At 47.1% G+C, this 25,523-nt stretch overlaps 1 protein-coding gene across 1 annotated transcript in view; it reads right to left on the reverse strand.

The window, feature by feature from the left end:
* mad2l1 (MAD2 mitotic arrest deficient-like 1 (yeast)) overlaps nucleotides 1-24,931 on the reverse strand; it is a 54,178-nt gene extending 29,247 nt beyond the window's left edge. Inside the window, exons 1-3 of the mRNA XM_072497914.1 lie at nucleotides 24,820-24,931; nucleotides 16,235-16,381; nucleotides 10,099-10,219 (exon numbers count right to left, since the gene is read on the reverse strand). Of these exons, the coding sequence (XP_072354015.1) occupies nucleotides 10,099-10,219; nucleotides 16,235-16,381; nucleotides 24,820-24,892 (341 nt within the window). The 5' untranslated portion in view covers nucleotides 24,893-24,931. The remainder of the gene's footprint in view (nucleotides 1-10,098; nucleotides 10,220-16,234; nucleotides 16,382-24,819) is intronic.
* Between the last annotated feature and the right edge of the window lie 592 nt (nucleotides 24,932-25,523).

Raw genomic sequence — 25,523 nt, forward strand, 5'->3', positions numbered from 1 at the left:
CAGATGTCGTCTGACTGGACAACTGTTCAAAATTTTTTTTCTTCTTCTCTCGTTCGCATTTCTGTTATGTTATGGTACAACTGGATTCATGTGACGCACTCGACATCGCCCCATGTACATAGTTCCGTCATAGACACATGCTGCACACGACACACACACACTCTTAGATGCACTCACGTCACGATCATATTTATTACCATGTAGGCACATATCTTTGTAAAAAGGGGGGATGTCATGATATTCAAACACACACATCATGATGGACACACTAACAGGCAAATCAGAGTACACAACACCACAACCAATCACAGACAAGAACACCAACCACATAAAAAGCACGAGCACGACACCTGGAGGTCAGTAGGTCTGGGGAGAAGGAAGCATGAAAGAGCTGTTGAAACACCACAAGCAGGGAGCCCCCCACGTGCAGAGTGCAAAGACCAAGTTGTAAATAGCAAGTTTAAATAAACAAGTGTTGTACCATATGCAACTGTGTTGGCTCTTCTGTGTGTTAGAACACCCAACACCACACAGTCTGCTACAATCCACGTGGTGGGAGTGATATTGAATCAACCCTGTGTCTGTTCTCACTGACTGTCTCCACTGGAAAGAGGCAGATCATGTGTCTGGTGTCCTTTATATATGGGTTGGTGTAATGCCCCCCTGTGGTCGTGTCACCTCCTTGTGTATCATGAATGTCCATTGGTCGTATCCTATCTAACTGATCTATTGGTTGAGTGTGTGTGTGATGTTTCTGGTGCTCCCTCTAGTGTCTAGTTAGTCTACATGTATTTACATTAACCCCTTGTGTATTTACAATGATGCACATCACCTCATCCCCCTTTTTTTATATGAACAGTGATTAAACAATAAGTCCAAATCATTCGTGTGAGTCCAAAAACCATCAATCATCATGGTCAAATGTCTCTCTTGGTTATTAACGCCATCAACGTCCCTGTGCCACAGGAACCAAGAAGTGGTCAAATCATTTCGCTGTCTGATTTGGAGTCCCTTTCTTTTTCGATGTTTGTGATGGTGCTGTCGGATGGCATCTTGTAGCTGATAAGGTGTTGACGTTGAAGAGGTACCATCAACGGTATCATTCGAGGTCATGGATGTGCCATATGTTGAAGTTGGATAAGACTGTACATACTGGTTCTGGCCACATGCTGTGCAGGAAGGGTGATCCTGCTGAGAACCGTTGAAGCTGGTCGAATTGGAAACAGAATTGCTTCTGGCATAAATACCTGGTGATGGTGTGAAACTAGAACCTTGCATCTGATAGGAATATGCCTTCTGGCCAGGCTGGGGTGCAGCAAATCCTGGGCGCATTTAGGTACAACACCCTCAGTCCTGCATTGACTGCCCCTTCTCATAGTTGTCCCCTTTTTTGCTGTGCCTGAAGTTAGATTCCTGCTGTTTTCGATACAGAACGACATGTTCTGGAAACTTTACTAACCTCTCCGGAGTCTTTGCCCCCTTAACTCATTTAAAGTCCTCATTAACCTCCCACCTTCTCCTTTAACTTTGATTTTCTATACAACTGAACCCTCCACCCACTATTTCGTTTAAAGCCCTATCTACAGCCCTAGTTACGCAATTCGTCAGGACTTTGGACCCAGCTTGATTCAGCTGAAGACCGTCCCATCAGAACAGCTTCCTCCTGCCCCAATACTGGTTCCAATGTCCCATGAATTCAACCTCATTTCTCCCACAACAACCAGACCGATCAACATGAACATAATGGCTTGGATTGTGCAGTCAGTGCCAAGTAAGCATGCTCACTGCGAACTCAAAAGAAAGCTGCCCACAAAGGTCAAGGAATCTGTGTGTTGGGAACTCCCTCTCGCCATGGCAGTATAAATCAGGTGCCAAGTAAAGGCTTGGCATGCTGCAGCAGCAATGCCAGCAAGCAGGTAGGCAACCAAACTGAAGGAGTCACAGTCAGTCAAGGAAGTTAAAAACACTTTAAAAAACTTTCAGTTTTAAATTTCCAGTTAGCAGAATAAATGACTATTAAAATAGAAGCCAAAATACAATTAGATTTTGAACTAAAAATGCTTTTCGAACTTGAAATATGTTCAATTATTATAAAGAAATCTGACATGCCACAAATATAAAATTAGCTTTTCAGGGCCAGTAAGGGTCTTAAGCCCAGCCAAACCTCATTCAACAGGCGAGGCATTTTCTAGGGTTTTTAAAAGAGCAAGACGAGCAGCCCGACTGTGAAAGGTTTGCCAATTCATAATGGCAAGGGAGGTAACAGTGTGTGGGACCTTCTATAGTGCACCCTATAGAAGTGTGGACTTACAACTTCTGGTATTTCACATCACCCAACATGTATCCAAATTCCTAAAGTTTTGCCTAAAGTAATCCCAAACAACAACAATCAATGCCCCCCACCTCACTAACAGTGACCAGCTCTTTAAAGTTCAAAATAAAGGCCGCCATCTATGAACCCATCGATTGATCCCCTCACCACAAACTTAACATTCGAGGTACAGGAATTCCAGTAAATTACCCAGCATCTCTTCAGCACTGGGTGGCGTTCTCTGCGCCTAGCTCAACAACATCAGTCACCAGGCTAGTAGGGATGCGAATGCGAATGCATCCATCCCCACGCTCAACTCCAGCTGGTCCGATAAGCCAAATAACGGACAGGGTTTAAGTCAACCTTCAGGATTGCCAATATGGTACTGAAAAAAGACCCCCAAAAAACCACCAGCTTGGGACAGGACCAGGACACATGTGGATGGTGAGCAGGCCTTCTTCCAAACAGCACTCACATTTATCCCTGACCTCTTAAAAAAAAATTTAAATTAAAAAAGATTTTATAAAATCAACTCATCCTGGCCCTGGTGAGGTGCACCCTAAACACAACCTTCAGCTGTGTAAAACTCAACTTCGCACAGGATGGCGTAGCATTCACCTTATGGAGGTACTCACTCCATATCTCCTCCTCCAGAATAGGTCCCAGCTCCTCCTCCCACCTGACCATCACTTCTTCCACTGAAACCTGCTCCCCACCCCCCCCAAATTGCCTATATATCCCAGATGTGGTTACCTCCTCTGACCCCACACACGAGGGTATGCCTTCAAACAGGTAGATGGTAGAGCCTTTGGCAATGTTGGAAATGCCTGCTGGACAAAGTCCTGCACCTGAAAATACCTGAACCCCAAGCCCTGCTTTCTCCTTCTACTTGTCCCAACTCGCAAACCGCCTCTCCAGTAAAAAGTCTCCTCTCTCTTCCCACCCCCCACAATAAATTGTACACAGCCGCCAGCAAAAGTGGAAGGTTGTCCCACCTTTCCGCGATCGTTGTAACCCTGCTCACAATGCTTGCAAAATTCAATTGGCGAAGTTGCACCCAATCCAGTGCTATCTGGACCCCCAAGTAGCAAAACCTGGTCTCCGCCCTACAGAATGGCAATCCCCTCAGTCCAGTCTCTCCGAGGACTAACCACAAAAATTGCACTCTTCCAACATTTAATTTATATCCCGAAAAGGAGCCGAACTTCTTCAATATCCCCATTATCTCTCCCATCACTGGCCCTGGATTTCTTATGTACATCTGCATACAGGCATACTGTATGCTCCCCCCCACCCCGCACAATCCCTTTCCATTTGGCCAATGCTCAAAGCAATTTCCAGTGGCTCAATCGCCAACGCAAATAACAAACGTGACAGAGGACATCCCGGTCTCGTACGCATGTAGTCCGAACGACCCCGAATGTTCGTTCGCACATTAGCAGTCAGTGCTTCGTATAACAGCCGCACCCACAATACAAACTCAGGGCCAATCCCAAACTTTCCCAGAACCGTGAACAAGAAACTCCATTCAACCCAATTAAACTTTTTTTCAGCATCTAGAGACAATCTCCGTATCCGGTCCCATCTTTGGTGTAAGAACATGAAGCAGCCGCCTTTTGTTCGACAACAGCTTTCTACCACTCTCTAATCCTTTCTGGTCTTCCCCCATTACATCCAGGAGACTTGGCTCCAGGCTCAACGTTAGGATTTTAGACAAATGTTTTGCATCCGCATTGAGCAGGGAAATTGAGCGGTACAACCCACACGTGTGGGTTCCGTAACATAAGAACTAGGAGGCGTAGGCCATCTTGTCCCTCGAGCCTGCTCCGCCATTAAATAAGATCATGGCTGATCTTTTTGTGGACTCAGCTCCACTTACTCGCACGCTTACCGTAATCTTTTATTCCTTTACTGTTTAAAAATCTATCTACCTTGTCGTGTTGGGTGTTCCGATACACAAATGATTCATCACGGTTGTAGATGGTACAACTCTGTTTTATTGTCTTGAACAATAACAACTAATAACTGCTGGCTGAGGTTCGTGCTTCACCAGCTAACCTGTGGACCCAGCCCTTTCACTATCTTGGTGAGGCATTCAGCACATGGTCTATGTCTGAGTGGCACGCTGTGAGCTCTGTGCTCTGAGCTATCTCCTGGTAGAATGAGCAGGAACTGTGGTGTTCCCTGTTTTATAGTGCGTGTGCTCTCACTGGTGATTGGCTGTGATGTTGTGTGTGTGCTGGTTGGTCCAACTGTCTGCCCATCAGTGTGTGTGAGATTGCACCATGATATGCTGATGTGGATATCATGACATACCTTTGCTGTAAAAACATTTAACTGAGTAGCATCAACTGCTTCACTGGGTAGGAAGCCCCACAAATTCATTTTCCTTTGGGTGAAGAAGGTTCTCCTCAACTTTCTTCAGGAGGGAGATGGATGCCTGCCTCAGTGCCTCCAGAAAGGAACCCCGCAGCAATGAGTCATTAAACATCTTTGCCCCAGGTAACATGGTCCTAGCCATAATGGAAAATCAATCCGTGAATATATCTTATACACAGGTGAGAAAAATGAGAACTCATTTCCCCTGGGTGCATAAACGACCACGGATCTACTCCCAGTCTCTTCCTTGAATGCTGTTAACACCTTTGCCATCCCCAAAGGGACCAGCAATCTGGGCCTGGAGCAATCCAAAACACAACTAAAATTCCCTCTCTAAAATCAGCTTGCGTGTTTCCAGCTCCGTAATGGCCACCAACAACCGTCTCAAACTTGACATTGTTCCAATTCAGGGCACACACATTCACCATCACTACAGCCCTCCCCTCCAACATACCTGTGACCATTACATACTGCCCCCCCAACCCCGGATCAGCCACCACCACGACTGAAAATGCACCTTCCTGCTAAGCAGATTGCCACCTCCCATGCCCTACTGTCATAAACAGAGTGAACAATCTGGCTCACCCAGGCCTTCGCAACCTGAACCTGTCCTGCACCTGCAGGCAAGTCTCTTGGAGGAAAACCACATCAGCACCCTTTAAATGGCAAAAAAACGTTGTTCTCTTCACAGGCCCCCTCCCCCCACCATCCAGGTGATCAAAGAAAAGCCCCTGGTCACTTAGTTCCCCCCATCCCCATTATTCCCTCCACCTCCCTGGCGCCACATCCGCCCCCATCCCTCCAACACACAGAACTACAGCTAGGCCTATTATGCTCCTCCTATCCTGGCCCCATAAGATGCGGCCTCATCCCCACTCCACTCCCGTTTGCTAGCCAACCCTCTCTATCGTTAGCAAAGTGGCTCCCCTCAAACAAGAACCAATATATCCTTTCTCCCCCCCCACCCCAAAAACTGTGCCCAAATCCCAGCAAGAGCAACAAAACCTCTCTCCAAGGAAAGAAACCAAGGAACACATAACATTCCCCTTTTCTTTGAAAAACAAACATTCCCAACAGAAATGAAGCAGTAGAAAACACATCAGGATAAATAAATGATACAAATTTCTAGTTCCAAATAGTCCTTTTCACAACGGTCCCAATTTCTTCTCTCTGGAGAGATGACGGCTTCTGCTTGTTCTGCCGCATCAAAGTGATATAACTTGAATCCAGTGTAACCCGCAGTCGCGCTGGGTACACCACCCCAAACCACACACCCTTCTTATATAATATTGCCTTCGCCTGTTGAAGGCTGCACGTTTCTTCTTGCCAACTCCGACCCAATTTCTTGACATATTCGGACCGCATGTCCATCCCAGTCGACGTTCCGTATCATTTAGCCCCTTTCCTTCCTTTGATAACTATAGAAACAGATTATCACTGTCCTCGGTGGCTGGTCCGGTCTCAGTTTTTGCCTGAACACCCGATGTGCACTATCCAACACTGGGTCGGCTTCGGGTCCACCACTCCCTCTTGCAGCCCCACCAATCTGAGGTTTAACCGTCGTGACCTATTCCCAAGGTCCTCTACCTCGAACCTCAGGCCCCTTTCAACGCCTCGCTTTGTGCCTTCACCACGTTCAAAGGTTGCACCAACTGCTCAGGAAATCCTCCTCAACCGGGACTTTAAAAGATTCTTCAATCTCCTGGCCCTGTCGCTGGAACTGCCTGTCCATTTGTTTGCCCAGTGGTTCCAGTTTCTGTGCAATTACCACACCCAAAGTGACTAGTGTAATGGGCACGGCAGCCATCTTCCCTCTCTTAGCTTCCTTCGACGGGCTACCTTCCAGAGCCTTCATAATATTGGGCTTTTTGGTCGACTATTTTGACAGGAATAAATTTACCTACTCGACACACTGGGCTTGGACACCAACACCCCCCCCCCAAAAAAACGACCTTGTCCGGAGCCACTTTTTCATATGTCTCATCTTTACATGACGTCATCTGAAGTCATATTTCTGTGATGTTAATACAGTGTTAATTATAAAGTTTGCTTTAATACACCATATCCCTATCTGTGTGAGGAATCACTCTTGGAGTGAAGCATTCTTTCCTCAGTTTTACAAATTTATAAAAAAGTGATTGGGGTTCCTGTCCGGTATCCCAGCGATGCTGGGGTCTGGTTATTATATGATGCTGACAAGACATTATCTTTTTTAGCCGGTACTTAACGTGCAATACAAAATTGAATCGACAGGACAACTGTTCAAAAAAGGTGATAAAGACAGTAATGCTATGTTCAAATGGTAGCACTGTGGAGGCTTCCCAGTCAGAAAAATTAAAGGAGGTCAATCAGGCAACAAAGCAATGTTGCAAACATGAGTTAGAGTATAACATTCCAAAGAGAAAATGCTGGAAAATCTCAGCAGGTCCCACTTTCTCAGACTTTAGCTTTGACAAAGGGTCATCTGGACTCGAAACATCAGCTCTTTTCTCTCCCTACAGATGCTGCCAGACCTGTTGAGATTTTCCAGCATTTTCTTTTTGGTTTCAGATTCCAGCATCCGCAGTTATTTGCTTTTATTTTATTATTTATTATAGAGTGTAACATTGTTCCTCAAAGGCAAGCTGCCTCTTTTTGTACTTAAGGTGCACTAAATAATATAAACAATAACAGGGCACAGCAATTGAAGTGATAATTAAGCCCAAAGCAGGTTATGAGCCTCTACATGAGCTTTCAATCTTACCCTCACGCTACTCTTTCCATTTTTGCTCATGCAAGCAGTTTGAAGAATTGTAAGATCACCCCGAATTTTCAAAGCAGCAAATGGGTACGTGTGGATTAAAACAGGAGATACTCAACAATGGTATCAGCCAACGATCAGCCGTTAGTCCCGTCAGAACTCAGAACCTTTGGAGCAAAAAGATTGCGGTCCAGAGATATCGAACACAAAGTTCAGGATGACAGAGGACTGCTGCACTGTCAGAGGTACAGTCTTTCAAACAAAGCATTAAATCAAGGTCCCATCAGACACATCAGGTTGGACACTAAGGATTCCACTAAACTACTTTTAAGAGCAGGCAAATTCTCCCCAATGTCTCAGCCAACATTTATTCCTCAATATCATTCAAATAGATCACTTATCTCCAGTAATTTATCTCATTAGTTTGTGGGAATCTGTGCGCAAACTGGCTGTCCCACTTGCTACATTACAGCAGCGACCATAGTTCAAAAGTATGGTTGTAAATATCCTTTGGACTTGAGAGGTGCTATACAAATGCAAGCTTTCTGCCTATTTAGCACCTGTGTAGCCAATGCAAAAGAAATCAAGAGTAGCACTATCCATGACTGTAGTATTGCAGAGGTAAATTGAATCAACCATAACAACTGATCTTTGCACTAATCACTTACCCTAGTGCATATTCTACTTGTACAAAGGGTCATACACGTAAAATATTGAAATTAGTTCACGATTGCTGAAAAGAGAGACATGTTGCCAAAGTCCTTTGTTTTACCGTCATCATTTCAAATAATCACAAAAATTTAAACTACAGGAGAAAAGGTTGCTTGGCAAGTCACTGTTTTCTCCAGTGCAATGCCTCAGCAATGCCTATAGACTCCACTAGCTCCCAGGTAATTCACAGAAAGTGTAGGGCTTAAACATATTCTTTTTGTTTGCGTAGAACAGGTCACTGCATATGAATGTACGTCACTTCTAGTAAGTGCAAATGAACCTCATTATGACCTCAACTGATTATCTTAAATTGCTTGGCATTCGCGATTGTTCAGTAAGTACGACCCAGTGCCAGAATCACATTTAATGTTTTGGGTTTTGCAAACATGGACTGGTTGAGTAGTCTATACTCTGCCTATTACAACCAATTGAAGGAACATGCGGTTTGATTCTGGGACCTACGGCCTATGTATCTGGCATCACACGGACACAAATATCCACACTTGATGTTGCTTAATTGTGTGACAGCATCCGGTTAGTTACCACTTGGGTAGCCACCACATAGCAGCATGATATGGCGTCCTAAACCCGAGATACTTCGCCTTTCCAGGGTAATTTAAAGTAGATAGGTCCAAAAGCAGCAGCCTTTAGCTGATGTGAGTTTTCATGATACACAACGAACAGTAATCCAACGAACAGTAATCTGATCAGGATAACCATTGCCCACAGGATAGTTTTCTGCCTGGTCTATCTCAGCATCCTCATGAAAGACAAAGTATCTCAAACATTTGAACAGATTAAGGAAGCCATTTCACGCTGATGCTATGCAGAGGCTACGCGAGTGGTATTTCCCACTAACAGGATGCTGCTGTCAGTCCAAAAAGGCATTGCCTGAATTGTAGTGCTGGTACGATGATAGGTACAGCCCGGTTATTGGCTGAGCACTCAAGCAGCATATCTTATGGTTGTTCGTAATAGACACAGGACAGACCATACTCGATCAGTCTTGGCTGCAAAACCCAAAACGTCTACTGTTAGGTGCGATCCCATGGGCTTTGTGCTGATATCTGCACTAAACCAATTTAAGATAATCAGTCAACTTCATAACAAGGTTCAATAAATGACATACATTCACAGTAACCCATTCTCTGCAAACAAAAGCAAGATATTCAACCGTGCGCCTTTTTTAGATTACCTGGGAGGTTTGGGAGCCTATAAATCCCAATTGCAACACCTCAGTAAGATAGTTTGAAACTTGGCATTTTTGTGTTTGTCCCGATGAGTGAAAGATGAAAAGCTTCAGCAACATGCCTCTTTTCAACAATATTCAAGTCCTGTATTTTCAAGAGACTGGTTAATAGTTTATTGCTTATTCACAATTTAGATGTTGAATGACACAAGAGGATAAATAACGATGTGCTCATGCACATTTTTCTTCATTACTTTTGAGGGTTCAGCCTGGAGGTCCAGATTGTGACGGTCTCATAAAAGGACATAATTCCTAGTATCGACAAATGAAAGACAGAACTTTCTTTGTAGTAGGAAAATAATAAATGAGATTCATTTAATAGCGATAGTTTAATATTGACAAGAGTAGCAGCACCTTAAAACATTTGCTTATATAAATGCCAGTGATTTTACATGTGCCGCTTCTGTGCATAAATGTAAAAGCATTGAAGGAATCCTGCTGGCTGCTTCCGAGACACATAAGTCAGTTTACACATCATATTTATCACATAATGCTTTGCTCAAGCACACACATCAAATTAAAAAGAAAAGCAATTGTGAAAAGTTCCAGACAGATTCAATTATTCTCGAGGAGCAAAGTGATTAAGCTGAAGATAGATCTAACATTTTTGTACCAAAGATGGCTCGATAGATAATAAACCTTAAAACATGATGCATCGTGTTTTTCATGCTGCTTGGACTAGTACCAATAGTTGTTTGCAATACTTGCCTGTTTTCAGTCATGGTTTTGTCACACTCAATGTCAAACTGCCATCTTTCTAGCACCTCATTAGTTTCAATGCTGTTGATAACCACCACAAGCCGTTGAACAAAATGGTTACACAACCAATCTGAAAACACAAAACACATTTAGCATAAACACTGCTCCAGAGAGAAAGCACTAAGTTAGTTAATATATTTGCAGATACACACAAAAGAATCCAGTACCAATTTCTAACCTCCTGAATACATTATATATATATATTTCTTAAAGCTTTAACACTGTTTGGTGTATTTCTGGAAAATGTTCTCATGAATTTGAAAAATTAATTTCCAAGAGTCCAGAAGCTGAATAATTATGTCTTGCGCTGAATCCTGTTTAGATATCCTTTTAGCTTTTACTATTGGTAGAAAGAGATGATATTCGAATCAGATTTTGACACGAGTATTACATTCCATTCTACTCCTAACCAATCTTCCAGGTTATTCTTTGACACATCACAAGAACAATAAAAAAGCATAGAAATATCAGAACATAAGAAATAGAAGACCGGATCTGAGTCTGCTCCACCATTCAGCAAGATCCATTTTCCTGCTTAGAATTCTTCATATCATGGAGACCAAAATATATCGATCTCAGTCTTAAATATACTCAACGACTGAACATCTCTGCGCCAGGGAATTTCACAAGATTCACAATCCAAAGTGAAAAAATTATCTTTGAAATGGCCATTCGCTTGTCATGAAACTGTGTCTCCTAATTCCAAACTCTCCAGCCAGGGGAAACACCAACTGTGTCAACCACCTCAGAATCTTTTATCTTTCAATGAGATCACCCCTCCTTCGTCTAAACTCTAGAATATAGGCCAATAGTATTTAATCTTCCTTCAACTGCCTCGCCCCAGAAATGGAATGGCAAAATACCCACAGTCCTTCCAAACATTCCCCAACCATCTGCTGACTGTGTCACTTTTTTTCCTCTTCTTTACTAACCCCTATACATCTCTCAGTATCCGTGTCGTATGCGCTTGTGGCAGCAGCATGCAAAACAAAAAGCCGGCATCACAATAAGAAATTAGCACTGGAGGATTGTGGGCACTTGGGTCAGCACTAGGTGCAGGTGGGCACAATCCCCAAAGTAAGTTACAGAAATAAACTTTAGAAACTTGACTTGAAAATTGTCTCAGTAAAAAGTGGGCACGAAAGAAAAGAAGCCAGAGATCTTGGGCAGGATTCTCCGGTCTCCGATGCTGAAATTGCGGTCGACAATCAGCCAGAGAATGCCCGATGGCAGCAAAATCGGGGAGCGGCGCCGCTTTTGCGATGCTGCGCCCCACTAAAACGGCATATTCGCAGAGTACCCCATACGCCGTCAGGACGGCTTCAGGACGTCACCTGAGGCCCTCCCTCGATGGGCCGAGTTCCCGACGGCAAGGGGTGCATGTGCTATTTTTTCTGTGAACCCGGTACGGCAGCTGCGGACTGACTCCAGCGCCGCCACAGTTGAGTGGGAGCCATTCCGCAGGGGGCACTGGTGGGGAGTGGTCCATGGGTGACGAGCCTGGTCAAAGGCGAGCATTATTTGGCAGGCCGGGTCCGCACATGTCTGGCACCATTTTGCACGGCGCGGCCACAGACGTGGTAATCCTCCGGCCAAATCCGCAGCTAAAGCTGGGGCTACGTTGCGCGCCTGCTAGTCCCCCACCAGACGGAGGATAGGTGCAGCTTTTGCACCGTTTCCCGGGTGTAAAACGGCACTGCTCCCACACTGGTGTCGGCACATAGCTTCCCAAATGGAGAATTGAGCCCTATTTTTTTTTTTTTAATAAATCAGTTTCACCAGCACCTGAAAGCCAGTAGGTAGTACAGTAGTGCAATATTTCTTGGTTTAATGACCCTATTACAAACAGATTAATGATCACTGCCCCTATTTAAATAAAACTATATACATTTCATATGAAGGTGCTGCATAGGAAGAGTAATTTAAGAAGAAAACAGGCATTTCCTTAACGATAATGTTGAGATAAATATGCTTGCTTTTCACTGCAGAATTTGTATATCCTGAGCAGCAGGATACCATGAATCAGCCTGGTAAACCTTTGTTGCATTCCCTCCATAGCAAGAACATCCTTCATCAGATCAGGACCAAAACGGCACACAATATTTCAGGTGTGGTCTTACCAACACCCTGTACAATTGTAGTAAAACATCCCTATTCCTGTACTCAAATCCTCTCGCTATGAAGGCCAACATACCTGCGGGCTGACTTTCAGTGACTGATGCACAAGGACACCAAGGTGGCGCTGAGTATCCACCTCTCTCAATTTACACCCATTCAAGTAATAATCTGCCTTTCTGTTTTTGCTACCGAAGTGAATAACCTCACATTTATCCACATTATACTGCATCTGCCTTGCATTTGCCCACTCACTTAGCCTGTCCAAATCACGCTGAAGCATCTCTGCATCCTTCTCATAGTTCACCCTCTCACCCAGCTTTGTATCATCTGCAAATTTGGAGATGATACAAATCATTAATATATAATGTGAACAGCTGCGGTCCAAGCACCGATCTCCGAGATACCCCACTAATCACTGCCTACCTATCGGAAAAAGACCCATCCTTCTTGTCTGCTAACCAGCTGTCCATCCATCTCAATAAGAAGTCTTACAACACCAAAGTCCTTTTGTTTTTCGAATCACTAGCTTTCGGAGCACAGCTCCTTCCTCAGGTGAAAGAAGAGGTCGGTTCCTGAAACAAACATAACACACACAAAAGTCAAAGATGCAAGACGATACTTTGAATGCAAATCTTTGCAGGTAGTTAAGTCTTTACAGGTCCAGACGGAGCAACTGGAGAGAGGGATAATCACAGGTTAAAGGGGTGTGAATTGTCTCAAGCCAGGACAGTTGGTAGGATTTTGCAAGCCCTGGCCAGATGGTGGGGGGGGGGGGTGAATGTAATGCAACACGAATCCAAGGTCCCGGTTCAGGCCGTACTCATGTGTGCAGAACTTCCCTATAAGTTGCTACTCGGCGATTTTGCGTTGTCATGTGTCTTGAAGGCCGCCTTGAAGAACGCTTACCCGAAGATGAGAGGCTGAATGCCCTTGACTGCTGAAGCATTCCCCGACTGGAAGGGAACATTCCTGCCTGGCGATTGTCACGCGATGTCCGTTCATCCGCTGTCACAGCGTCTGCATGGTCTCGCCAATGTACCACGTTTCGGGACATCCTTTCCTGCAGCGTATGAGATTCCAACGCCAGCATCTCCACATCATGGCTACCACCGACACCATAAGCTGCTGGCTCAAAGTGGAGAGGATCTCCAAGAAGATCACGCATATACCTGGTGTTGTAAGACTTCTTACTGTGCTCACCCCAGTCCAACGCTGGCATCTCCACATCATATCCATCTCAAGATATATACCCGCAATCCCATGCGCTTTAACTTTACATAGTAATCTGCTATGCAAGACCTTGTTGAAGGCCTTCTGAAGTCTAAATAAACCAAATCCACTGGTTCTCTCTCGTCAACTCTACTAGTTACATCCTTAAAGGATTCCAGTAGATTTGTCAAGCAACTTTCGCAAATCAACGCCGACTTTGTCTTATTATGCCGTTGCTTTCTGAATGCTGTGCTATGGAATCCTTGATAATGGACTCTAGCAACTTCCTCATTACCAACGTTAGGCTTACTGGTCTATAGTTCCCCGTTTTCTCTCTCTTTTTGATTAGCAGGCTTACATTAGCTACTCACCAATCTCTGTAGGAACCATTCCAGAGTCCAAAAAATTTTGGAAATTGACTACCTGTGCATCTACTATTTCTAGGGCCACTTCCTTAGATACTTTTGGCTGAAGATTATTATGAGGGGCAAGGGCAGCACGGTGGCGCAAGTGGTTAGCACGGTTGTCTCATGGCACCAAGGTCCCAGGTTCGATCCCGGCTCTGGGTCACTGTCCGTGTGGAGTTTGCACATTCTCCCCGTGTTTGCGTGGGTTTTGCTCCCACAAGCCAAAAGATGTGCAGGGTAGGTGGACTGGCCACGTTAAATTGCCCCTTAATTGGAAAAAAATTAATTGGATACTCTAAATTTATTTTTAAAAAGATTGAGGGGCATGGATTGAGTAGATGGGCAGGCACTCTTTCCCAGGGTGGAGGGGTCAGTCACCGGGGAGCATAGGTTTAAGGTCCGCAGGCAAAGTTTAGAGGAGATGTGCGAGGCAGGTTTTTTATGCAGATGGTGGTGAGTGTCTGGAACGCATTGCCAGGGGAGGTTGTGGAAGCAGATACATTAACGACGTTTAAAAGGCATCTTGACAAACACATAGATAGGATGGGTATAGAGGGACACAGCCCAAGTGGGTTTTGGCAAAGGTTGGTATCATGACCGGTACGGACTTGGAGGGTCGAAGGGCCTGTTCCTGTGCTGCATTGTTCTTAATCCCATCAATTTTCACCAAACCATTTCTCAACTAATACCTATTTCCTTCAGCTCCTCACGAAAACTTGTGTTTCTCAGAATTTCTGGTATTCATGTCTTCCTTTGTGAAGGCAGAAGTAAAGTAAGAATTTAGATCCTCAGCCATTTCGTTGTTCATAGTCTATTTTCTTCTTCTTAATAAATCTGCCTTTGCTGAATTTTAAACTGCTCCCAATCCTAAGGTCTATTGCTTTTTCTTGCCAATTTGTATGCTTCTTCTTTGAATCTAATTCAATCTCCAATTTCCCCTGTAAGCTATGGTTTAGCCACAGTTCCGTTTCCACATTTGGAGTTCACATATTCGTTCCTTGAATGCCTACCCCATGTCCTTCCTTTCAGTAATGTTCCTCAGTCCATCATAGCCAACTTGTGTCTCATACTATCATAGTTACCTTTATTGAGATTCAGGACTCTGGTCTCAGAATCAACTACCTCACAAATCACCTTGATAAAGAATTCTATCATATTATGATCACTTATCCCCAAGGTTCTCTCAACTGGATTGCCAATTAACCCTTTCTCATTGCACAATACCCATCCCAAGATGGCCCAGAAGTATGGGAGAACAGGAGCAAAGAGGAGATGGAGCAGAGACACCTTTTGGCGCTGTTCATTCACTTGCTCATCACCACAGGATGCGACCATGAACCAATCCAGTGTTATAGAAGCTCCCCAAACCCTGTAAAGGTCTCTATGCACTCTAGTTTGAGAACCACAGCTGGTGCACTAATGGGAGTCTCTACTTAGAAAAACTGCCCACTTCAATAAAGAACATAATGCTACACAACTTGGGGAGCAAGGAGACGATAAAATAATTAAATGCACCGTTCCTCCACAATTACATTTATTTTGGCAATATGCCCCAAGAACACAGGCTTTTGCCATTTCCATTTTGCCCCTCATTCAAATGATCGCGCCAAGAACAAAATGAATGTCAAATACATCAACAAGCTGGCAAACGTTCTGCTACTATAGGCTTAGCGCTCAACTTTCAGTGCTCTATTCGTGAAAAGAAAATCCAATGATGAGGACCCATTCAATGTTGGGTACTTTGGTGCACATTAAGAACTTGCATTTACATACCACCTTTCACAACACATCAAAATGCTTTAGTCAATGAAGTACTTTTGAATTGTAGTCACTATCATAATGTAGGAAACACAGCAGCCAACTTACACACAGAAGTGATAATGGCTATTCTCAAGTAATATTGGCTAAGGGATAAAGACTGGCCAGGATATCAGACAGAACTCACCTATTACTTCTTCAAAATAGCATTATGGGATCTTTTATTCCCACTTGAGATGACATACAGGGCCTTCGTTTGATGTCTCATCTGAAAGATCTCACCTCCAACAGTGCAGCACTCCCTTTGTAGTGTAAGCTTAGATTAAACACTCATCTCGAGTAAGGAATGAACTCTCGACCCGACTCAAGTGAGTGCACTACCATTGACCATTGCTGACAATGTTATTCAGTGAAGCCAGAACATGGACAACAACACAGACTCAGAATTATTTTACCAGACGTACAAAATTAAGGTTAACAGTTTTAAATCATACAATTACTACAGACCAGATTTGACCTACTCTTGCAAAATCATTTCCAAATAACACTATCAAAATCTTGCAATGTAAAATTGAAATCAACCAGAGCAATACCTTTTAGCTGGCCAACTACATTCTTTAAATAGTTATTTAGGATGGGATCAGTTGTAACAAGCATTGTAAGCCCATACTTCTGTTCTCGTGTGAAAGATTCCGGTGGATAGATTCCGCGTTGGTACAAGATGCTGTTGATCCCATAACCTAAAACATGAAAATATTGTCAATATGCTATTTCAGGTTAAGTGTTACTGTGTGTGGCAAAATCCTCACAAATTTATATCCGAAACTGCATTTTCATAACACATGTCACAAATATTCCTGTACATAGATATTACAACTGTTTCAGAAAACATTTTTCCTATGAGTGAGTATGAAATAGTGACATCAATTTTCACAGTAACTTCATTGCAGTGTTAATGTAAACCTACTTGTGACACTAATAAAGATTATCTAAAATAGTGATCATTAAACACAAACAACAACGAAGTTTGAAACCGCAAATCTACTGGCCCAAATGTGTAATCAAGTTAACCAATACACAAAACAATCTGAATTTGTGTTTGAAATGTAACACCCTCAGAGCAAAGACCAAATTCACTGCTCAATTTAAATTTGGGTTACTGCTATATTATTTTACCATTTTAATAGTTATATTGGCTGCATGAACAGTACTGTAAAGCCCCTCTACAAAGTCACAAATGACATCTTGCAACTGTGGTCTTGGTATCCCTCAATCTGACTGTATGTTCAACCAAACGACCTCCTCCAAAATGGCCAGTTGCGCGAGATTGCATTAACCCCATTCCAATCTCATCTATCCAGCGAAACTAAGTGATCTCCTGCTCTCACAATGCCACCACATGTCCACCAATGATCTATCCTTAATCCCCTTCTATTTCTTATCTAAAACGGTGCCCCCTCAGTGATACCACATTTATGCCGACAACACCAAGCTTTATGTTAAAGGATCTTGACCTCTCCACTGCATCTGATTTTCCAGAGTGCCCGACATCCGGTAGTAGCCAAGCACAAATATTTCCTAATTAAATGTTGTGAAAACCAAAGCCCACATAAACTGTTCCCTAGGTACCAATTCTATACTTCTGCCTGCCCACTCTCTCATACAGAACCCGACTGTTCACATCCTGAACATCCTTTTTTATCTTGAGCCGAGCTTCCAATCTCATGTAATTTCCCTCAGAAACACCACCTACACCCCATATCCTCTGCTTCAACCACGTTTATTACCTTCAGACTTGCCTATTTCAATACTTACCTGGCCAGCCTCCCATCTTCATTAGCTACAGCTCAATCAAAGTTCTGCTAACTCCTATTTAACCATTACCGGTGTTCAGGTACAGTGTTCCAGACCACAAGTGCAAAAATGACCTCCTTGTGCGCAAATCCCTCAGGGCCCCACTGACCAACCATATCTAGACCTTCCTCCAGTGCAAAAACTGATTCTGTATTTCTGGCCGTTTGCACATCCCCAACTTATATCCCACCATGAGCAGCTGACTAGGCCCCAAGCCCAGGTCGTCAAATCTCTTTTGACCATGCTGTGCCACATGACCCAATTTCTCCTCCTTTACCAGGGTCAAATTTTATCTGATTAGGCTCTTATTAAGGGCACATTTTTATTGCAAATTATTGTTGTTTTTACCCCTCATGGTCATTCATGTGTTCCCCAATGAAAAGGCCTTTTGAGTTGGTAAACTTTGACAAATCACAACTAAACGTTCTATGAAATCTAAGTCACAATTATATCCAAAATACTTACTTTTGGAAATGCTATCAGCTTGGACATTTCAGCTTTCAGAGCCTGTTGGCAGCATTTACCTACAGACTGCAGTTCAAAAGCAATGGTTGGTTGTAAAGTGCTTTGTGGTATCCTAATGAAGTACTAAAATGCTTTTCAAATATCAAGTTTTTTTTTGGTTTCTTCCACCCATTCATTTTCCAGGGTAAATGGGAACGTGGGGTAGGGAGAAGATGACACGCATATTTACTCAAGATTAATGGGAGTTTTACACTTTTGGTCTTAAAGCACATTTTTAAAGAAAATCTAACACACTGCGTTTAACATTAAGGTTTATCTATTGAGGATAGTCTGGGGTTCTACCTTTCTGACACCCCGTACACTCAGGGAAACTTCCTTATACAAATTAATCCCCTGCCAACCCAAACGGATCGTCGCACGTACACTGGTCCACGCAGGTGGTATACACTGACACACACAGCAACAGTGTGCACCATCTACAAGGTACACAGCTGGAGCTCACCAAGGCTCCTTAGGCAGCACCTTCCAAACCCATGACCGCTACCATCTAGAACAGGCATTGTCAAACGCGAGGGGGGGTGGGGGGGCAACCCGCAGGCAGGTGTCGGGTCACGGAGCCGTCCGTCGCAGCCCTCCTGATCGCGCAAATCTGCACGCAACAGCCGTCTGTTAATAATGCCGGCTGCAAGTGGCCTTCAAAACGGCCGCAAACATGTAAAAAAAAATGCGGCCGCACTGCGCATGCGTGCCAGATCATTGGCGCGCATGCGCAAAGCTATGCGTACTGATGATCGGGCACGCATGCGCAGTGCGGCCACTTTTTTTTTTTTTTTAAACGGTCGCAGCTTTTTGTTTTACAAATTCGGGGAGGTTTTATTCATTTTTTTTACAAGCTTCGGGGTTGGGGGGGGGGGGTTTATTTGATAAAATTTTACCGGAAAAAAAAATGCAGAACTTTGGACAGATGGAGACTCCATACTTTCCGACACTGGAAGGCTTCACCTTCATCCAACAGGTTCCATTGGAGGAGCGTGTACGAGGGCCAAAGGGACCCAAAACCATTTCTTCCATTTTTGTCAGCAGCAAATAAGGGAAGAGAAAATGGTGGGTCAAGCAGGTCGGACGGCGTGGGTCGCGAGGGTTGGCCGGTTGGTAAAAATGTTTGAAGAACACTGATCTAGAATAGTGGTTCCCAAGTCAAGGCACAGCTTGATACTAAAAAAATCTTGAGGCACACCGCCAATATTCTTCAAATGAGTTGCCCTCCAGCAACGCATTTATCATATATCCAGCCTTTTATCTCAAAGTTCATGAAATCATGTCAAGGCACCAATTAATGCAATTTTTGTTTGTTATTTTTTCAAATGGAAGCATTTTCACAGTTTGCATGTGAAATACAATATTTTTATTCAAAATGTACACAATTTTAAAAAGTGTTTTCCATTAAATGTTTCAGATGTTTTCAGTTTTTCCTTAAGTCGGCATTTCGCAATGTGAAGTTTCATAAATGAAGGAAATACAGCGAGCAGCATCTTACCAATAACGGTAATGTGACACCTGGGCCTGCCTTAATCCCGGGAGGATTTTATAATCCAGATTTGCACAATGCCATTTCATCTGGGCAAGACCAGAACTTGGGTCTCTCCCGTTTTCAAGGTTGGGTATTGGTCAGTGGACCATCCCACCAGGGACAAGGGGAAACCCTCTGGTGTTTGGAAATACTCACAAATTTGGAATAGCCAATCTGGGGTTAGAGATCAGAAACTATCTGAATTGGACAGAGGCCTCACATTAACTGGACATGTTTTGGAGGACCCTAGTTTTGTGTCTGTTCCACAATCCTACCCACCATAAGCCAGTACTGTTAAGTGGACTAACCTTCTATCAGAGAAATCCAATGACAAATGAAGAACTCTTGAGGAACTAAAACAATTTTTCATGAGGATACAAAACACTCATCTGGAACCCCCAACCCAGTTTAAGTAAATGGACCGTTATTATTCTTGCCAAACAATTTGAGGAAAAATGTACTTAATCCAAGTAACTCTGATAAAAGCAAGATCAGTCAATGCTGCAGATACTCAACAGGATGAACATCACTTCTGAGGCTGTATAAGGCTCTGGGATATAGAGAGCAGAACAATCAACAGATTGGAAGGAAGGTCATTGGGACGTCTTGCCAAAAGGAGAATGCTCCAGGAATATTTAACAGATAAAGGTGGGTAATTCCTGCGTGCGTTGAGCAGCCCTTTGACCGTGCATAGAGAGGGAAATCACCAACCCAAACATCTGCTTCGCTCCCAGTGGCTCTGGTTTAGCCATATATCATTTGCCGAACATTCCTATGAGGAATTCATGGTTACGACTTAGGAAGTTGTAAAACACCAATGGGCAGGAAATAACGCAACTAATCAAAACATCCATCGATGTTTCTCATTGCACTTAAAAGTGGAATAGTGTACGGAGCTTTGGCCATTTCCCTCCACCAGCTTCTACTAAGAAATCTGGACAGTCACATTTGGAATGTTGTGTCCAGTTCCTGCCATTTACGATAACTGTGGGAACTATCTCCCTTTCGTCATTGCTGGCTGGTAAAAGAAAACTATTGCTGTTTCTGGTTCCGATAGCCGCGCAGTTCTGCTCCTGCAAATGTATGGACACATCCCGATGCTAAAAAGATGATGCTGTGGGACCCCAACTGGGTTATTCTTTCCTGCGCTTTCTTGGGGCACTGTTCATAGAATTTATAATATAATAATCTTTATTGTCACAAGTAGGCTTACTTATACACTGCAATGAAGTTACTGTGAAAAGCCACTAGTCGCCACGTTCCAACACCTGTTCGGGTACACAGAAGAATTCAGACTTCCCAATTCACCTAATAACATGTCTTTCGGGACTTGAGAGGGGAAACCGGAGCACCCGGAGGAAACCCACATAGACACAATGCAGAAGGAGGCCATTCGCCCATCGGGTCTGCACTGCCCCTTGGAAAGAGCATCCTACTTAAGCCCACACCTCCACCTTATTCCCGTAACCCCACCTACCCTTTGTTTGGACACTAAAGGCAATTTAGCATGGCCAGTCCACCTAACCTGCACATCTTTGGACTGTGGGAGGAAACTGGAGCACCCGGAGGAAACCCACGCAGACATGGGGGGGAACATGCAGACTCCTCAGTGACCCAAGCCGCGAATCGAACCTGGGACCCTGGAGCTGTGAAGCGACAGTGTTAACTGTGGTGTTGGGACATTAACCACTGAGCTACCGTGCTGCCAGTGTGCAAATGATACAAAGATATGCAGAAGGACAGGTAGTATTGAGGTGGCAGTGGACTGCAGGACTTGGACAGGCTAAGAGAGGGGGCAAAGAAGTGGCAGATGGAATACAATGTGGAAAAGTGTGAGGTCATGCATTTTGGTTGGAAGAATGGAGGCATAGACTGTTTTATGATTGGGAAAAGGCTTAGGAGCAGAAGCACAAGGGCACTTAGGAGTCCTAGTCAAGATTCTCAAGGTAAACATGCAGATTCAGTCGGTAGTTAGGAAGACAAATGCAATGACACCATCCATGTCGAGAGGGATAGAATACAAGACCCCACAGCCCTCCTCCCCCTTTTGCCCCCCTTCTATTCCCCTCGCCCTCCTTTCTCTTCCCCCCCTCGCCCCCTCCCTTCCTTCTCTTCCCCGCCCCTTCTCTTCCCCTCTCCCTCCCCCTTCTCTTTCGCTCTCCCTCCCCCCTTCTCTTCCCCTCTCCCTCCCCCCTTCTCTTCCCCTCTCCCTCCCCCCTTCTCTTCCCCTCTCCCTCCCCTCTCCCTCCCCCCTTCTCTTCCCCTCTCCCTCCCCCCTTCTCTTCCCCTCTCCCTCCCCCCTTCTCTTCCCCTCTCCCTCCCCCCTTCTCTTCCCCTCTCCCTCCCCCCTTCTCTTCCCCTCTCCCTCCCCCCTTCTCTTCCCCCCCCTTCTCTTCCCCTCTCCCCCCCTTCTCTTCCCCTTTCCTCCCCCTTCTCTTCCCCTTTCCTCCCCCTTCTCTTCCCCTTTCCTCCCCCTTCTCTTCCCCTCTGCCCCCCCCTTCTCTTCCCCTCTGCCCCCCCCTTCTCTTCCCCTCTGCCCCCCCTTCTCTTCCCCTCTGCCCCCCCTTCTCTTCCCCTCTGCCCCCCCTTCTCTTCCCCTCTGCCCCCCCTTCTCTTCCCCTCTGCCCCCCCTTCTCTTCCCCTCCCCCCCCTTCTCTTCCCCTCCCCCCCCTTCTCTTCCCCTCCCCCCCCTTCTCTTCCCCTCCCTCCCCCCCTTCTCCTCTTCCCCTCCCTCCCCCCTTCTCTTCCCCTCCCTCCCCTCCCCTTCTCTTCCCCTCCCTCCCCCCCTTCTCTTCCCCTCCCTCCCCCCCCTTCTCTTCCCCTCCCCCCCTTCTCTTCCCCTCCCCCCCTTCTCTTCCCCTCCCTCCCCCCCCTTCTCTTCCCCTCCCTCCCCCCCCTTCTCTTCCCCTCCCTCCCCCCCTTCTCTTCCCCTCCCTCCCCCCCTTCTCTTCCCCTCCCTCCCCCCCCCTTCTCTTCCCCTCCCTCCCCCCCCTTCTCTTCCCCTCCCTCCCCCCTTCTCTTCCCCTCCCTCCCTCCCCCCTTCTCTTCCCCTCCCTCCCTCCTTCTCTTCCCCTCCCTCCCTCCATCCCTCCCCCCTTCTCTTCCCCTCCCTCCCCCCTTCTCTTCCCCTCCCTCCCCCCTTCTCTTCCCCTCCCTCCCTCCCCCCTTCTCTTCCCCTCCCTCCCTCCCCCCTTCTCTTCCCCTCCCTCCCTCCCCCCTTCTCTTCCCCTCCCTCCCCCCCTTCTCTTCCCCTCCCTCCCCCCCTTCTCTTCCCCTCCCTCCCCCCCTTCTCTTCCCCTCCCTCCCCCCCCTTCTCTTCCCCTCCCTCCCCCCCCCTTCTCTTCCCCTCCCTCCCCCCCCTTCTCTTCCCCTCCCTCCCCCCCCTTCCCCTCCTCTTCCCCTCCCTCCCCTCCTTCTCTTCCCCTCCCTCCCCCCCCTTCTCTTCCCCTCCCTCCCCCCCTTCTCTTCCCCTCCCTCCCCCCCCCTTCTCTTCCCCTCCCTCCCCCCCCCTTCTCTTCCCCTCCCTCCCCCCCTTCTCTTCCCCTCCCTCCCCCCCCTTCTCTTCCCCTCCCTCCCCCCCCTTCTCTTCCCCTCCCTCCCCCCCCTTCTCTTCCCCTCCCTCCCCCCCCTTCTCTTCCCCTCCCTCCCCCCCCTTCTCTTCCCCTCCCTCCCCCCCCTTCTCTTCCCCTCCCTCCCCCCCCTTCTCTTCCCCTCCCTCCCCCCCCCCTTCTCTTCCCCTCCCTCCCCCCCCCTTCTCTTCCCCTCCCTCCCCCCCCTTCTCTTCCCCTCCCTCCCCCCCCCCTTCTCTTCCCCTCCCTCCCCCCCCCCTTCTCTTCCCCTCCCTCCCCCCCCTTCTCTTCCCCTCCCTCCCCCCCCTTCTCTTCCCCTCCCTCCCCCCCCCTTCTCTTCCCCTCCCTCCCCCCCTCTCTCTCCCCCCCCCTCCCCCCCCTTCTCTTCCCCTCCCTCCCCCCCTTCTCTTCCCCTCCCTCCCCCCCTTCTCTTCCCCTCCCTCCCCCCCCTTCTCTTCCCCTCCCTCCCCCCCCCTTCTCTTCCCCTCCCTCCCCCCCCCTTCTCTTCCCCTCCCTCCCCCCCCCTTCTCTTCCCCTCCCTTCCCCTCCCTCCCCCCCTTCTCTTCCCCTCCCTCCCCCCCCCCCTTCTCTTCCCCTCCCTCCCCCCCCCTTCTCTTCCCCTCCCTCCCCCCCTTCTCTTCCCCTCCCTCCCCCCTCTCTCCGCCCCCCTTCTCTTCCCCCCCCTTCTCTTCCCCTCCCTCCCCCCCCCTTCTCTTCCCCTCCCTCCCCCCCTTCTCTTCCCCTCCCTCCCCCCCCTTCTCTTCCCCTCCCTCCCCCCCCCTTCTCTTCCCCCCCCTTCTCTTCCCCTCCCTCCCCCCCCCTTCTCTTCCCCTCCCTCCCCCCCTTCTCTTCCCCTCCCTCCCCCCCCTTCTCTTCCCCTCCCTCCCCCCCCTTCTCTTCCCCTCCCTCCCCCCTTCTCTTCCCCTCCCTCCCCCCTTCTCTTCCCCTCCCTCCCCCCTCTCTCCGCCCCCCTTCTCTTCCCCCCCCCTTCTCTTCCCCTCCCTCCCCCCTTCTCTTCCCCTCCCTCCCCCCTCTCTCCGCCCCCCTTCTCTTCCCCCCCCTTCTCTTCCCCTCCCTTCCCCTCCCTCCCCCCCTTCTCTTCCCCTCCCTCCCCCCCCCTTCTCTTCCCCTCCCTCCCCCCCCCTTCTCTTCCCCTCCCTCCCCCCCTTCTCTTCCCCTCCCTCCCCCCTCTCTCCGCCCCCCTTCTCTTCCCCCCCCTTCTCTTCCCCTCCCTCCCCCCCCTTCTCTTCCCCTCCCTCCCCCCCCTTCTCTTCCTCTCCCTCCCCCCCCTTCTCTTCCCCTCCCTCTCCCCCCTTCTCTTCCCCTCCCTCTCCCCCCCCTTCTCTTCCCCTCCCTTCCCCCCCCTTCTCTTCCCCTCCCTTCCCCCCCCTTCTCTTCCCCTCCCTTCCCCCCCCTTCTCTTCCCCTCCCTTCCCCCCCCTTCTCTTCCCCTCCCTTCCCCCCCCTTCTCTTCCCCTCCCTTCCCCCCCTTCTCTTCCCCTCCCTTCCCCCCCCTTCTCTTCCCCCCCCTTCTCTTCCCCCCCCTTCTCTTCCCCCCCCTTCTCTTCCCCTCCCTTCTCTTCCCCTCCCTCCCCCCCCCCTTCTCTTCCCCTCCCTCCCCCCCCCCTTCTCTTCCCCTCCCCCCTTCTCTTCCCCTCCTCCCCTTCTCTTCCCCTCCTCCCTCCCTTTCCCCCCCCGGTCCGGTTACCCCGGTGACTCACTGAAGAACTCGGACACAATACTCGCGCTGCCCCTCAGGGTGATCTGCTCTCGCGCCGCCACTTTACCCGCCATCGCGTTCAAATCGGAGGGCCGCACTGCGCTTGCGCTGCATAAATGCGCCCGCCCAGCAACCGGACCGCGCTTGCGCAGGTCCCCACAGCGCTGTTCTGAATGAAATGAAAAGGCTCCTGGAACTTCTTGCTCCACTCTGACAACATATGACTTCAGACCAAACCTTTAAATACATCACGCCATCTGAAGCCACTGAAATATCAACAATCCATCTCCAGCTCAGTAATAACAAAAAGATCAGAGAGACCTATCGGCAATGACTCTGATTTAAGAGATTAAAGCAAATATTGTCCAAGTCCAGTCAATCTTGCAAAGTTTTCCTCACTAACATCTGGGGGTTTCCTTCGAAATTGGGAAAAGTGTCACATGGAATAGTCAAAGAATAGGTGGACAAAGTCATATTAGCAAACTCATACCAAATTACTTCCATTCCTGGGTGTAACCATCCCACAAGAAGAATCAACACACACCAGCGATGAACAATGCACAATCGTACATCATATGAATGAAATGAAAAATGAAAATCACTTATTGTCACAAGTAGGCTTCAATGAAGCTACTGTGAAAAGCCCCTAGTCACCACATTCCAGCACCTGTTCAGGGAGGCTGGTACAGGAATTGAACCGTGCTG

Source organism: Scyliorhinus torazame, chromosome 3 (assembly GCF_047496885.1).
Source record: "Scyliorhinus torazame isolate Kashiwa2021f chromosome 3, sScyTor2.1, whole genome shotgun sequence".
Classification (NCBI taxonomy): Eukaryota; Metazoa; Chordata; class Chondrichthyes; order Carcharhiniformes; family Scyliorhinidae; genus Scyliorhinus; species Scyliorhinus torazame.